The following is a 16,043-nucleotide window of genomic DNA, read 5'->3' as shown; positions in this document are numbered from 1 at the left end:
TTTTATTGAAGGATGCCAGCTCTGTTCCTGGCAGAAACATATAATATAGTTCAAATAGTTGTGCAATATTTCTTTCCATGTACACTGGTTACAGTGTAGCAATAAAAGGTGATATGAAAGCATTTTAAGACCTTTGCAAATACGATATTTAAATGTTGATTAAGGATTTAAATCCTGGTCCATTTTAATGATAGTGTATGAAAACCAGAGTATTCAGTCTGAGATCTATTATCCCAGTGCTTAGGTTGTAAATAACAAAAAGATCAGCTGAATTAATTATTTGATGAAAAAGAAGCATCCTCAGTTTTGTTACAGATAAAATTTATTCTATTGTACACAAATAAAATCATTTAAAGGCAAATTAACAGATTTTAAACAAGGGAACCAAATGCTAAACTTGGGAAGTGTGGCTATTGTTAGTGGGTTTAAATGAAAAGCTGTTCCATTTTCTGACAAAATGTGAAATGGTTTTTATACTCCTACCTTTTGCAGATGTGGTAGCTTGCCATTGTAAGGCCAGGAGAATTACAGAACGCTATCTCTTTGTTCATTTTTATTTTTTGATTACTCTTATAGAAATAAAATTTTAAGGGTAATTCAGTCTTTTCAGCTGTACAACTGAGCAATTTGCTTTGCTTCCTGCTGCAGCAGCCCCAGCAGCCTCAGCCGTGTTGCCTGGATACTCTATCTCCTGCAGCATCTGTAAATTGGCCAATTCAACAGGAGGACTCATATTCTAAATAAAAGCCAAGTCTTGGGGTGGGAGGGGGAATGCTTTGTCAGCTGGGAGCCTGAGTGCTGCTGCAAGTCTTGGCTGCTGAGAAAAATAGGTGTTTGTTTGCCCAGTTGTACAGGGGTGTCTATTTAACAAGAAGTTAACTCTGAATTTCTATGCAGAAAGATGTGCACCAGTCATACTTCATAATGCACTTCTGCAGGCATGTGCTTATCTTGTGCTTACTTTAAATACAGTGTAATCCAAAGTTAAGTAACTTGCATCTCCATGTCTAATATTATTAATACACTGGAATATAAAATTATCAGTTATCCTCCCTTTTGTAATTTTATCTTGAAAGTTAATTTATTTTGCCTTCCATTTTTTTCAGAAAAATCCTTTTGCAAAGTACAGATAAATACTTTTCTTTCTTCTTCCCTTTCTTTCTTCCCACACGTCGTTGCTGGCAGTTTGATCAGCACAGATTTGATTCCATTAGAATTCTTTCAGGCTTTTTAGAGCAAAGCAGCAAAAGAAGCAGAATGGATAATGCAGTTCTTTTAGTTTTCTTTCACATGTATTTGCAGAACTTGTTAATTAAGTGAGTGGAATTTAAGGAAAATTTTGATTGTGAATTTATTCATGTGTAGAGTTTTATAAAGTTCAAAATTTAGAAAATTGGTGGTTCAGCCTGCTCCCACTGTAATAAGCTCAAAATGCAATTTGCTAATGAGTGTAATTTAATTTTCTCAACTTAATTTTTCCATTTTTATATTTCACCGCTGGGTTGTGAAAACAGTGCAATGTACAAAATGTTTTCTTGGAAATTTTCATTTGGAGCTGGAGTAAGTTTCTAATGTGTGATGGTACAACAGGAAGCCTCCACTGCTTGAGAAACATAAACCAGGCTTTGTTCCTTTCTCTGCTTTGCAAATACAAATCTTCAGTTGCCCTGTTAAAATTACAATATACAGAATATCATAAATTTGCTGGTTTTACTTTAATTTGAAATAAGAATGAAACAAAAAAAAGTCTGATTTTTAATCTCATTATGCTTTTTGTCTCAGAGATCTGCAAGAGGTCCTCTCACATATGAGTGTCTCAATTGGCTCTTCTAAGTAAGCATGGATGTCTTTGTCCCAGTAAACTTCAATTCCAGACACTCATTCCTGCTTTAGTGGTGTTATTGCTCCCTCTGGTGTGTCCTGCAACTCAGGTTTCTTTTTAAGACCTGAGCTTTTTATATCAAAAATAGTTTATTATTCTAACAAATGTAAATATGAGCAGTAAACACAAATCCCAGAGTTCTGTAAAAGATCCTTGGAAAATTTTATTTTATATGTATGTATGTATGTTTAAGCAGCATGGAAATATATTAACTGTATTCAAGCTGAACACCCTGTTAAGACAAGAACCATCTGGAGCAGAGTTGGATTGCCAAGCAGTTTCTGATTTAGTTCTGCACAAAATGAGAGAGGTGACTGTGTAACCTTTGATAGCTGCTGACATTTAACAAAGGAGGCTCCACTCATGTAATGCATTTCTACTGTAGGAATGTGATTACAGATTTCTTTTTTAAAGGTTCAGATTACCTTTGGGTTACATTGTGGGCTTTTTTGTACCTGTAGCTTTCTGCACAGCAGTACCAGAGTGAGTTGAGTTTATGGTGTATTTATAATTGTCAGTGCAGTGTAGGAGATCTAAGCATTCTTTCACTGACTTGAACTCTATTTCAGTTGAGTTAACTTGGATATTTCAGTGAATATCTCTTCCAACTGCATTCATTATTTCCATGGTGGGGGTATCTGATTTGTCCAGCAGTGTTGGCCTCTTTCTTCCTGGATAAGAGTGCAGTACCCCAAACAAAGATTCCAGTTTTAATGGGGCCACTGGGTACTGCTTCCCTGTCCCACATAATTAAGACTACATGTGCTATTTGATTTGGGGCTGAAGGGAACAGAAATAAAAGCTTAGATTGTGGTCAGCATGGTACATTACAAAATCTGAGAATTCCTTCAAGATCATCTACTTAAAATATTGCATTTGAACCCGTTTAGATTGCTACTGCCTTTAGCTGTACTGTTAAAGAGCATTGGTACTTCATAAACTGGAGAGAGGTTTGGAGGTTTTTTTAAGGATTTTTTAAAATATCTTTTCATTTTAATTCATAATAGTGTTAGTGACTGAATTCAAAGCAACCCCCAGAAATTGTTCTAAATTACTTAGTGAAAGGTATCATCATTTTAACATGACATCTGTTTCCCTGTAGTTCTTTGGTAGATAGTAAGTAGTTAGATTCCTTTTCCAGACTTGCAGAAGTCCTGAGTAAGAGCAGATGTTGTGTCAGTGGGAAATGAGCTCACATCATGAAATTTCTGAGCTGACATACTTGGAATACTTGACTCTCTCGAGTTGCTTTCCCATATGCTTTTGGAAGTTCTCACATTTGGGTTTTTTTATCTCTCTAGGAAACCTTCTCATCCTCAGCTTGAAGCCTTCATTAAGCATATGTCCAAAGGGTCTGCAGCCCAAATGGATGGCTCTCTGAGCAGCCTGCCTCACTTCCCCAGTCACTCCCTCTGTGAAATGGGAGAGCTTACACAGACAGGTGAGTTCCCCTAGCAGCTCTGTCTTGTCCTCTGCTCTGTTAAACCCAGTTTGCTTTGAAAGGCATCTTCTGATTCTCTTTATATTGACATAAATGCTTTTTTGTGGAAGCTTGCCATGTTGGTCATTTCCTAGGCCATGCTGGGGTATGGGTAAAGTATTCAAATCTCAACTGTAAAAGTGACAACAGTTTTAGAAACCATGATTTGTCCTATATCTTGGTAATCCTGTTACACACTGGTCAATCTTGGCATCTCTCAACTTCCTTTGTAGCAAGTCAGAGCACCTTTCTTTCATATTGCTTCACACCTCAGAATTTCTCTGTTACCCTTGTGACAAGCAGCACTGCTCAGTCCCTCCTGAGGAAGATCTGGTGCTCTGTTACTGACAGGGCTGTGGTCCAGAGGGACCCTGTGTCCCCTACAAGAGGTGCTGATGTAGCAGACAAACCTGCTGCTTGTGTTATGGAAGTGCTTGATACATCTGGTGCCTGCCAAGTCCTTGTGTATTCTGGGATCCCTTTGCAAGGAATCCTTGGCCAAGTCTTGCAAAATGATATCAGGAGAAAGCAAGGCAGGACTGAAATTGCACACAGCACACGGATTGTGTCACTGAGGTGGCATCTGGGGACTCCTGTGGCTTGCAGCAAGGTATATAGAGGTGTTCTAGTGCATAAAGGGTTCATGCCTGTTGCTTTGCTGCTGTGCAAGAGATGTGGATTCTGGAGCTGAGGTTTTGGCATGTGAGAAGGATACACTCTCCAACTGGATAAAGGCAGAGCTTGAGCAGAAATTATCAAGCAATTTAAATACTCCCTGAAGGAAGATGGAGAAGGAAGCTTGAGGCAATTGTTACCCCTCATGATTGTTTTGTGAGTTTACACACTAATTTACATTTTGTGTATTTGTGTCCTGATGGTGGTTTTATTGGCTGCCGTAAGTTTTCAGGGGCACAGCATTCTCTGCCTGCCTGAAAACCTGACTGAGGTGTAATCTTCAAAAATACCTTACTTTTATAATCATGTTAGATCCATTCAGTCTGTGCCTTAGTCCAAAGAATTAATATTAAACCACTGAGGTTTTAAACAAATTTTATGGAACCAACTTATTTTCAAATGTTTCAGGTTAGTTCCTAGAATCTGAGATATACTGAAGAATAGCAAGCTTCTCGTATTTCAGACAATTTTCTTAATAATCAGCATAAGTGAAGTTCAGTTTTGCAAGTTTATAATCTTTGAACAAATGGTTCATTTACCAGTAAGGCTACTAGCTGTAACTTTTTGTTTTTTGCATAACTGCAAAGATTCTCATCGTGTGTTGTGATTTCTGTCAAAACTCAGGGGTGGTGCAGCACTTGCGGAACGGGCAGCTGCTCCGAGAGGTTTATATCAACAAGCACAAGCTGCTCCCTGGTGACTGGACAGCCAGGCAGCTCTACCTGGAGAGCACAGGGAAAAGCCGAACGCTGCAGAGCGCGCTGGCGCTGCTCTACTCCTTCCTGCCGGATTTTGACTGGAGGAAAATCAACATGAGGCACCAGTGGAGCACCATCTTCTGCTCGGGGAGCTGCGACTGCCCCATGAGAAACCACTACCTGGAAGAGGAGCAGCGCAGGCAGTACAGCTTACGGGTGAAGAACAACGACCTGGAGAAAATCTATGTGGATATGGCAAGGATTGTGGGCATTCCCACCAGGCAGCTGAGAGCTTCCAACCCCATAGATTCTCTCTTGTGCTACTTCTGTCATAATGTCTCGTTTCCGTGTACCAAAGCTGGATGCATTAATATGGAACACTTCAAAGTAATCAAGAGACACCAGTTGAAGGATGAGAGAGAAAGACAGGAAAAGAAACTTTACTTCTTGTATGCACTGTTGGCTACTCATCCTCTGCTCAACCAGACTGTCAATAGGCTGCAGCGTATTGCAGAAGGCAAGAAGGAAGAAGTGTTTGTTCTCTACTCTGCACATGATGTCACCTTGTCACCTGTTCTTAGTGCCTTGGGCATTACAGAGGCCAGATTTCCCAGATTTGCTGCCAGATTAGTTTTTGAGCTGTGGCAGGATGGGAAGAGGCCCAAAGAACACTTTATCCGCATCCTGTACAATGGTGCTGATGTCACATTCCAGACCTCGTTTTGCAAGGATCATTATAAACGTTCCAGCAAGCCAATGTGCCCACTAGAAAAATTTGTCAACTTTGTCAAGAGGGATATGTTCTTAATTTTTAACAGTACAAGCTACTATGATGCATGTCATAGGAGAGCACTGTAGAGAAGGGAGGAGGCAGGGAGGCAGCGTTAACTTATGTCAGTGATCTGTTTTCTGGCAGAGGCACAATTCAGTTTCCTTCTTGTATGTTTATGTGTAAGTACAGGAGGGTAATGCTTGAAACATTCTTCAGATGGGTTTATTTTCATTCAGGCTGCAGATGGCCTTCAGTAGAAGAGCAAATGCCAAGGGTTATGTGTATGTGTGTGCTCACAAATGCTGTTAACTGTTGTGATAAATCACTGGCCCTTGCTTGATTGTGAGAGCACAGACTTTGTGTTTCTCTGTTCCAGAGCAATACTTGGATAGTGTAAATTTAAAGCCAAAACGAATTTTTTTTCCACCACCTCACAGTCATTTTAAGCAGTTCATGTCTGGGTCATTATGAATTCCAGGTGTCTGCATTAAGGCATTTGTGAGGAATTTTTTGATGTCTTTACTCAGAGGAATCCTTCTAATTATGGGGTAGGTCCTTAAAGCAAAGTGCATGTGTGTGTGTGTGTGTGACCCTGAGCATGTACAAATGAGTGTGTGCCTTTTGCACCTCACAGACCTAAGAACCCTTGGCTGCTGCTGCCAGTGCCAGAGAGGGGTATACTGGAAAAGGGATACAAAACTCTACTCTTTGATTGCACTTTCAGCACTTTGAATAGTTCAAACACAGTCTAGAAACATGTAAAGGCCTTGTGATGTTAAAATAGCAAACACTAACACTACCACTAAACTTGAGTGAGAAATTAGGGTTAGAAATCAGTTTTATGGTGAAGTGTTGGGCTCTTTCCCATTGTGAACACGTTCAAGCTGTTGTGCTGTGGAACAAGTCAGTATTTTAGGAATTTGCTGTGGTGACTGCTTGAGACAGCTTGACTAAATACTGAGAAAACTTTGTAGTTGAGTTAGTATTTTTATGGACTAGGAAACTCTTATTTTGTAAGACCAGACTTGTACATACTGTACTGTGTATATTTATAACACAGTAGATCTTTCTTACTTGTTTAGTTTGTAAAGACTTGTGGAGGTCACTTTTTAGACTTTTTTTCCCCTTGGTCAGGATGTTTAGACTTAAGAATAAACTGTAATGGGTAATTTGAACAATGAGTAGATATGAAAACTTCAGACTGCTTTCATCTCTGTAGGATTAGTAAATTGAGAACCAATTTTTAATAGAATTCCTAGAAATTTTATAATGATGGGGGTTTTTTAACCTCTAGAAATAAATTAGTGTGTGAATTGTGATTCAATGGTGCTAGTTTGTCAAAGAAAACGTAATTCAACATATGTTCTCTGACTCTTGGTATTCCAGTCTCTCTGTTTTCAATGCTGCATTTGAACATGTTTCTTTAAATAAAATTCTGGGGTCTCTTTGAGTATGTGTTGTGTTATATTTGTTGTGACTTTCTTAGGCCTTTGGAGGAACAAGGTGGATATTGTTAAGGTGCTTGTTGCATTTCTGACTTCTGTATTTAATCTGTCCTGGGCTCCAGTCTGGGCAGGAGCAAGTAAACATTTCCTCAGTACTGAACTAGAAATCCTGATGGAATATTTGGGGCTTTTGTGCCATTGGAGGGGTAACCTTTCTGTCTAAGAGACTGGATCTGCTTATCATCATCCCTGCTTGTGTGCTGGAGGGCAAACAGGAAGAGACAATCTGAAAGGTGAGCTGACTGTAGAAATTAGGTGAAGGGGACTTTTTGCCCAATATAAGTAGCAAAGATAGAGACCCATAACTTTTCCTTTCTGTTGAGGTGGAACCTCCTGTGTTTGTGCCCCCACTGCCTCTTCTCCTGTCACTGGGCACTGTCACTGTAAAGATCTCTCTTACAGCTCCCTTCAGGCATTTATGCACATTGATGAGATATCCTTGAGGTTTCTCTTCTCTGGGCTAAACAGACCCAGCTCTACCCTCATGTCAGGTGCTCCAGACCCTTGATCATCTTGGCTGTCAGTGGGGACTCCAGTAGCTCCATCTCTCTTGTCCAGGTGTGATGAACAGCACTGATTCAGCCCCCACTGTGGTCAGGGCAGTGACAAGAAACCTGGATTGGGGGTTTAAGGAAATCTGGACCTGAATTTAAGTTGCAGCTTCAGGTTGTCAGTACCTGCTCGCCTCTATGTTCGAGGGCCACTGGGTGGGCAGAACCAAATCTTAAATGTAAAAATAATTTTTAAAAAAAGGGCAAAAGTCAGTTATTCTGTGTATGCACAGGTCATTAAGATACATTAATATCGTCTAATGCATACACGCAGAGGATCTCCAGTGGTGAAATACTTGATCCATGTGCATTGCCACCAGAAGGGCTAAAGGAAAGAGCTGCAGGGCTATGATCATTCTCACAAACCTTGGACCTGACTGTGGAGATAAAGTGATAAGCAAACCTGCATTACTGAAGTTGATTCATCACTACCTTTTGAAGTTTGACCTAATTTATGATTCAATTTTAATTTCAAGTGGATTTATACTACCTGAACAATGAAAAGAGGAAATTATTTTTCCTGGAATTGATAAATAGCCTTTCTGTAGGGGTGCACTGGTGAGTTAGGTGTCCTAACTGGGACACATTGATTTGAGCAGTTGCAGTTTAATCAAGTGGTAGAGCAGGACTAAAAGCTGCTGCTTTAAGGAATGCTGTTTGAGATCTTGCTCTTGGTTTGAAGAGGGCTGTTTTGTTGTGTGCTGAACACGGTATTCAGAAACTGATGTTTAAACATGCCGAGTACTGGCAGTGTGACTGAAACCTGTGCGGCGCAGTGCTGACGGCCCGCGATCCCGCCCGCTCCTCGCTCCTTTCGTTCCTTTCCAGGAAGGCGCAACAGCGTTAGTTTGAGACGCCAGGTGGCTTGGCAGAGCTGCCGTGTGTTATTGGTGTTATTGGTGTTATTTCGAAAGGAAGGGCTCCGAACGCGGCATTCCCGCAGCCCAGCGTGCGGAGCGGGGCTCCCGGCAGCGCGCAGCGGCGCCCCCGCGCGGCGGCTCCCGGCGCTGCAGCTGGCGCGGGGCGGAGGCTCGGGAGAGCCGGGGTTGAAACGCGCCGAGCTGTGCTGACTGCAGCCTGCAGCCCGAGAGCAGCCTCCATCCGCGGGATTTGGGGAATACTGTCTGTGGGACATGCTCAGACCCTTGGGGGTGAGGAAGGAGTAACGACAGCCCTGGTGATTGTTTTGAAGTGAGTCATTCTTGTTGTTGAACACAGGTGTTTTCTGCAGGTATTCTACAGCATTGCTTGCCTGTCTACTAAAATCAGCCCTACACTTTTCAGCAGAGTTATTTTTGAAATTAGTAAAGCCTATTCTATATGGAAGTATAAAACAGAGTATTATTTTTTCCTGTCAGTTTTCTGGTTTGGTCTCAGTTTGATTGCCTTGCAGTTTTGTTTTCCCCCTTTTTCACATGAAAATAGCTGTGCTGCATGTGAGTACTATGACCTTATTCAAGCAGTTGAGATGTGACAGTCTGAACTTTGTAAGGTTCCTTCAAACTGAAATCGAATATCATTAAGCTTGTTTCCAAATGTCCCAGAGAGCCATTTTCAGAAGTGATTTAGAATTGCACTTAAGCTATTCCTTTAGGATCCCCTGACCAAAATAATTGTTATTTTTTTCTTCTGTTGAAAGTAAAAAGGTAGGGTGAAAGAAGTGATGGCATTTGAAATGTAAAGCAGACTAGTTTTCATTCTAAAGACAGTCTTTATGGCAGAGTAAAAAAGAATTATTTCTTTGCCAGTCTGTCTCAGTTTGAGACAAGCTGGGAGGAAACGTCCCGAAATGAATATGTCCTCTAAAGGAAAACAGGCTTTGGCAGCCCCTTCCCATAGGTTCAAAAGGTATTTCTTGGAGGAAAATGAACAAAACCCCTGCTTTTATTTAACAAGCAGAGTGCACACAGGCAGGGAAAAAAGCATGAATAATGTTAGATAACAAACCTTGTGTCTGTGGAGAAAGCTGGTGGATTTTCAGAGCCCTGCTCGGCTTGTCCCGAGGTCCAGAGCTGGGATGTGGTGTCCCTGCAGCCTCCCCCTGCCAGCCGTGGGCTCCCAGGAATGGATTTGGGACTGGAGCAGAGCTCAACAGCTCCAGAAGAAGCCACAGTCCCAAGAAACCTTCTTAGCCTCAGCTAACAAACGAGCTAGCTAAAAGCAGAGACACAACTCTCCTGCCATGCAGCAGAGGGGGAGTCTGTGAGAGCTGAACACGAGGAATTCCCCCAGCTTCCCCCCTTCCAGCTGAAAGTACAGGACCCTTGTGTGAGCATAAAGCAGGGGATACAGAATCATAACATCAGCCTTTAACATGCCATTGTAGAATTCTCATGGGAGGATGTGAGAGGGGAAAGTTTGAGCAGAAATTGTGGCTGTAGGTCCTTGCAAAACAGGATAAAAGATGAAAAATAGGTAGCAAATAGAAAATGTGGCTTCTTGTGTCCACCTTTTCTGGAGCAGGTACAGAGGCAGCTGTTCAAAGCTGTTCCTGCCCAGGAGACTGAAGATTACCAGGCAGCTACAGGACAGAAGGAATGTCTAAGGGCAGTGTGGGGGTGGCTGCAGCGTGCATGTGTGAGTGCTGGGGTGCCAGCAGCAGTGCCTGGAGTGACTGGAAGGTTAAAGGGCCAGGGACAGATACTGAGAGTGATCTAAGAAGGGATTCTGCAGATTTAGATGATGAGAAGGATGACTGTAATACTGCTTCATCTTTTTAAAGTCTGTCAGCTTCTAGAAGTGAGTAACAGAGAATCAAGTCTGGTTCCTCATGAATCAGTATTGATCCATTGGTTGCTAATTTTATTTTCCTTTTTGAACTGATCTCATACTTAATGTTCTTTAGCAATGCCAGTTATAACAGGCTTTTGACCATTTCAGTGCCTTTTAAAGAAAAGCTTCAACAACCAGACCTTTACAAGTAACAGACTACAGTGCTTTTCTGCTGTGCTCATACATGCATAACTCAGGCTTGTCTTGAAGGATGATTAACAGCTACTGTCACTTTTAGCTGTCAAGTGGACAGCAACAATAGCTTGAGTCATATCTCAAGCACCAGAGAGGTGTCTTTTTGCTTAAACCCCTCCAAGGGGGATTAAATGATGTCCATGACTATGTAATAGGACTGGTGTAAGATGACATTTGTCAACAATTAGTGTGCTTTCAGCTGTGTTCCTATCCCTTTAGCTGTGAACCCAGAGTTAAGTAGGTTTAGGGAGAGTTTTACCTGTTAATATTTAACTTGAGTCTGCAATGTGGTAATTGGAGTTTTGGTAAGAAAGAGCACTGCATCTTGTTGAAGAGTGATAAAAATGCTTTTGTGTTTAATGGGGGCCTGGAAGCAGGCAGTGCTGCTCTGAAGTGGTGTTAATGGAAGGAAGGCAGCCAGCTCAAACACAGATAGACAGGGGCTCATTAGCTGTAGGGGCTTGTGGATCTGGGCTGCTTCTGATGGGCACAGAATGGAATGCAATTGTCACTGCAGGATCCTGTGTCCCGGTATCCACGTGAAACATGGATTTGACTGAATCTCTCCTTTTCACAAAGGACTCACTACTTGCCATCCTTAATTTTTGTAACGCACTTCCCTGGGATGCAAACCTTCACTTTGCCAGGAGGAAAACTTCCTGCAAATCCTGGAGGGCAGTGGCAGGAGGGAGAAGAGCCTTTCTGTGTTCTTGGTAGCCCCTGGGTGGGCTCCTTGGCCCTGCACCTTCCCGTGCCCCAGGGCTCCCTGCTGCTCCCTAAATCCTCTCCTGCTCTGGAGCTGCTGCCCTTTCCTCTGCTGCCATCCTCTGATGTTTGTGGAGCAGCCCTGAAAAGGCTGCCTGTGGCCTTTGCCAGTAACTCAGTGGGTGCACACACAATTTTAATGGCAGTTTGCTGGCCTTGGCTGTCATTGATGATTCCAATTTTAATTAGGGGTCGCAGTGTTCAACTTCAAATGACAACACAAATGTTACACCTCCCTTTTTGTCAGGGAAATGGACCCTTTTACTATCTTCCAGCTCCTTAATCAGATGCAAAAGGTTGAGTTTTCTATGAGTGGTCCAGATTCTCAATGCTGCAATTCCACTTGTGAAGTTCTCTCATACGCTGGGCTGTGAGGGGCTATGAGGGGGCTGTGAGGGACTGTGAGGGGGCTTACAGGGGACTGTGAGGGGATATGAGGCACTTGTTCCTTTCTCTGACTGGTGTCAGCAGCCCTGTGTGTCTCTGTGAGCAGATCTGAGCAGCAGCCAAGTCTGATGAAATGTCCAAGCCAGGGCTTTCCCTGGAGACAGGATCTCCTCTCCCCCCAGCAAATCCCCAGAAAGTATTTCCTTTAAATAGCTGGAATGCCACTCTAGTCAGCCTTTTGCTTCCTACAGAAATTGTGGATGGAGGTTGAGTTCATACCCTATGCTGATGTTGTACCCCAGCTTCAAATGCTTTTAAAATTCCGTGTATTTGTGCTCTCATGTATCTGTAGATGGAGTAAACCAACACTGACACACTTCACAGTCATCAGCTGTTGCACAAATGTTTATTTGCCTATTAACATTGCATAGATTTCATCCACCTTTGGCTGTGAAGATATTTTGGTAGTTATATGTTGGGCTTGGAACCTGACTGATCAGAGAACATAAATATTAAAAGTATGTGAATGAGATGAGAAAGTTACAGAATGTCAAATATTAACCACTGGTAACAGCAGGTGCAGGGAACAGTTTGCATGCAAGCTCAGAACTGAAACAGGTTATGAAATCCCTTTGAACATTCCTGGATGTGGCACTGAGAATATGAAGTTGGATTGATGATCCTTCAGCCCAGACTGTAATCCTGTTCTGTAATCCTGTGTGCTTAATTTGTGGATGGAAAGGTGTTAGATTAGTAAATGGCTTGTGCACACTTCTAACTCTAAACATGCTATGAGCAATTTATTTATTGCTATGGAATAGGAAATGTAGTATTTGCTTTAGTTTCATTTTAAAATTGCATTATTTCATCAGTATAGAATCCAGGTCATGTTTTCTCCATCCAGTGTGCTGTTAAATAATGAATATGGATTGGGTATGAAACATGTTTCATCCTCATTCTCTTAAGCTTTCAATTTATCATGGAAGCAGTCAAAATCCCTTTGGCCTCTTGGAGCTTTCAAGCACATTGAAACATATCATTTCACCAGTATGAAATGGTGTTAAAATACCTGGTGCAACTTTTGAAGGTTTCTTTCATCTAAGAAGATGGAATGCAGGGAATGCTTGCAGCAATCCTCCCTCTCCCCCAGTGCTGGTGAAGAACCTGCCTCAAGTGCCATGTCCTTTTTTGAACATCCAGGACAGTGAGAAACCTCAAAACTAAGGTTGAACAGCCTGGAAGGAGACTCCAGAGAGAAATCTAAAAGGGGAGAAGGATTTAATCAAATGTAAATATGGTTACTATGAAAAACAATAAAGGATTTGAATCTCTTCTTCCTCGTGGTTAGGGCTAGAAGTAATTGTAGTTAAAAATACTCAAATTGAGCATTTAAGAAAGAAATTGTGGAAGTAAGTCTAGCAGAGTGGTGGGATGGACTGGTGGGAGAGGTGTGAAGTCACAGACCTTCAGTTTAGGAACAGGAGCTATAAACACCTCCCTGAGCATTTATTTTGTTTTGTAACTAGGAGATGAAAAGTCACTTCCAAGTCTCTCTCATCCCTTATTTTTCTTTGACTGTATGGAAATACTTCCCTAATGCCCACTACTTCGGGCATGAATAGTAATAACCCCTGCTGGCAAACAGCTCATGAATTTGGGTGTTTGGAAGCTGTGCCTTTCCCCAAGTCTTCCAGCCATGTGCAGAGAGCTATCTAAAGCCTTTCCATCCATTAAAATGAAGCCACAGAGTTTGGCAGGGCTGAGGTTTCTCTCAGTTCCCACCAGAGTGTACAAATGTACATTTCATTACTGGCTTCCTGCCAGAAACCTCCTCAGGGAAAAATCGGTATCATCTTAATCTATTACCTTTCATTACTTCCTTCATACCCATCCCCTCCCCTCACAATTTTCTCTCTTTCTAAAGAAGCTGATATATTTTTCTTTTAAATCATTGACTACTCAGGCAACTCCAAAATATTGATGTGCCTGAGTGGGGGATTCTTTTCCAGAAACAGAATTGAGAAGAGCTTATTGCATCTCTGATACACTCTATATAGAGATCCTAAAAATTTATGATTTTTAACTTCCTGTTTATTTTTGTTGCAAAATTTGGCTTTTTCTGAATCTAAATGGTGCCTGTGAGTTCATTGTATCTTATAGGGGTTTCTCATAAAGCTTTTTTCATTCAGACCTCAAATCTGTTAATTCAGAATTGGGATTGAATAGAACACTTTGCCTGTGTGCACTGTTCTCTTTCCTCAGGCTCTCCTAAATGCAAATTTTCAAAATTTCTTTATGTGATTTTCCAGCAAGATTCCCTGTATGGAATGCAGTATTTTAAATGAGAACACTTCCCTGCAAGAGGAGATTACAGTCCTGTTAAATATTGATCTAAAAGTTGAAGCTTGTTACAGCATTAATCAATCCAGTTTCTATCAGAACTTCTGGAATTTGTCTAGTTCATCTGGACAGAGATAGGCAATGGCTTTGGTTGTTGTCTCCTTCAGATGTTTGGAACAAAAAATGACTTTTCCAGTGGGAGAGAGTGAAGTGTCCTTATCACACACTCTCAGCAGATGTCTTCTTTATGGAAGAGTTTTTCAGGCTGACAGAATGCCAATATCTGCTGTTACCCTGGTGGGCCAGCTCTGTAAATCACTGATTTGTTGGATGTGTGGGAGAAAAGAGCACAAAGCTTTGGTTCTTTAATCTGGTCCTTGACTGAATCTGATCTACTGGCAGCATCCTAACAGAGAAGAGGTTTTGTAATCACACCTGGCACTGGTTTAGGGAGAGAGCTCCCCTTGGTAAATTTTGAATCTGGATGGGTTTCAACAACGTTTGTCAGGAATGTAGAAGTCACCAAGCTCCACAGATTTTGTGCAAGTATATGACCAGCAGAGGAAAGGGATCTTCTATGGGAAGTTAAAGACTGTTCTGAAGACACTGAAGTTGGTCAGAGGTAAGATAAAAATGCACAGACATCAGGCTTCTAAAATCCTGAGCCTTCTTTTTTCTCTGTTGTTTTCCATCAATAGACACTTGTCCATAAATGTTGTGCAGGTAAAGCACCATTTCCAGGTTCTGCTTACAGTCCCATAGAGCTGGTCTGAAGAGAGATGTTTCTGTAAGGGGAGCAGGCAGGTAAGTTCCAAATTATTTTTTTGCCATGGCACTCTGCTTTCTTGATGTCAAGAGAAGAAGCAATTTCAGATGAATCTGCTGGAAAGGTTAGCATGCTATTTGCATTAAGTAATGATACATGCATCTCCCTGGTGGGTGTTATTAGTAATGAGCATGGCCCCTTCACAGATGTGAACCAAACTTTGGACAGGCTCCTCTGCACCCTCATTGAAAATCCTGATCTCATTCCAACATGCAATACCTGTTGGGAAGCTCAAACAGAGCACATTTCCTTTGTGCTTTTACTGACCACTGAAATTGAGAGCCTAGTGAAGAAATGTCAATCCAAAATAAGAATGGCTGGAGGAAAACCTGTTTAATAATTCAAGTTTTACAGACTTTCAGAAGAAGCAGTAAAAGGAATGTCATCCTTAGGATTCTGATGAAATACCAGACTCTGTAATTATTTTGACTCTGAACCCCACCTGCAGTTTCTGTATAAAAAGCTGCTCTGCTTCCAGCTGCAGCCTGCTGTGCAGTGATTCTGCTCAGTGTCAAACAGGCACTAGAGCTCATCTGAGAGGGAAATGATAATATAATTTATATAATCTATTCTGTGCTTTGTTGCATATTTCAAAGTTCCTTCAAGATTCCTCTGGATAAAGTGCACAGCAGAAATGAGATACTATTTGGAAAGATTTTTTTATGAACCTGGGTCATTATTTAACTTTTTAGGGGTTCTAAACTGTTGTACTTACTTGTGGGTTTTTCCAAAACTTACAACATAAATGCACTAGATCAGTGTATACATTAAATGAAGCATTACCAAGGGTCTGTCAATCTGTAGGCTGTGGTTAAGGGCTGATCTTCATTCTGGATTGCTGAAAGGCTCTTTGGCTTTACAGTTTTTTTATAATTTTTAAAGGGTTTATCTTAGGAATCCAGTTAGTAATTAATTAATAGTGCAGCTGAGTTGAGGTTTGCATTGATTTCTCTTTAAGGAAGTGTTCTCTGTTCTGTAAATTTATTAATTGCACACTATTCCTAACACAGCAATGTAGGACTTTCAACATCTCTAACCTGAATTTTGGCTTTATACTGAATGTGAAACATCACAGAGCACATTAAGTTCTTGTGTGTAACTCAGGTTTTCCTGGTTCCTTAGACTGATAATTATTTTCTCTTGTTCTTCTCCATTTATCTGGCTCACGTGATGGCCAGAATGATAATTTTAATTC

The 16,043-nt window shown here is 41.4% G+C and overlaps 1 protein-coding gene across 3 annotated transcripts in view; it reads left to right on the top strand.

The window, feature by feature from the left end:
• The window catches only part of PXYLP1 (2-phosphoxylose phosphatase 1), a 47,008-nt gene extending 40,048 nt beyond the window's left edge, over positions 1-6,960 (top strand). For all 3 annotated transcript variants that reach the window (XM_079315071.1, XM_079315073.1, XM_079315072.1), the window contains 2 exons: positions 3,184-3,323; positions 4,662-6,960. In XM_079315071.1, coding sequence (XP_079171197.1) covers positions 3,184-3,323; positions 4,662-5,593 — 1,072 coding nt within the window. In that variant the 3' untranslated portion in view covers positions 5,594-6,960. The remainder of the gene's footprint in view (positions 1-3,183; positions 3,324-4,661) is intronic.
• Positions 6,961-16,043: the final 9,083 nt, after the last annotated feature.

The sequence above is a fragment of the Erithacus rubecula genome, assembly GCF_903797595.1.
Source record: "Erithacus rubecula genome assembly, chromosome: 11".
Taxonomy (NCBI): Eukaryota; Metazoa; Chordata; class Aves; order Passeriformes; family Muscicapidae; genus Erithacus; species Erithacus rubecula.
This window is presented reverse-complemented; position numbering and strand designations above follow the sequence as displayed.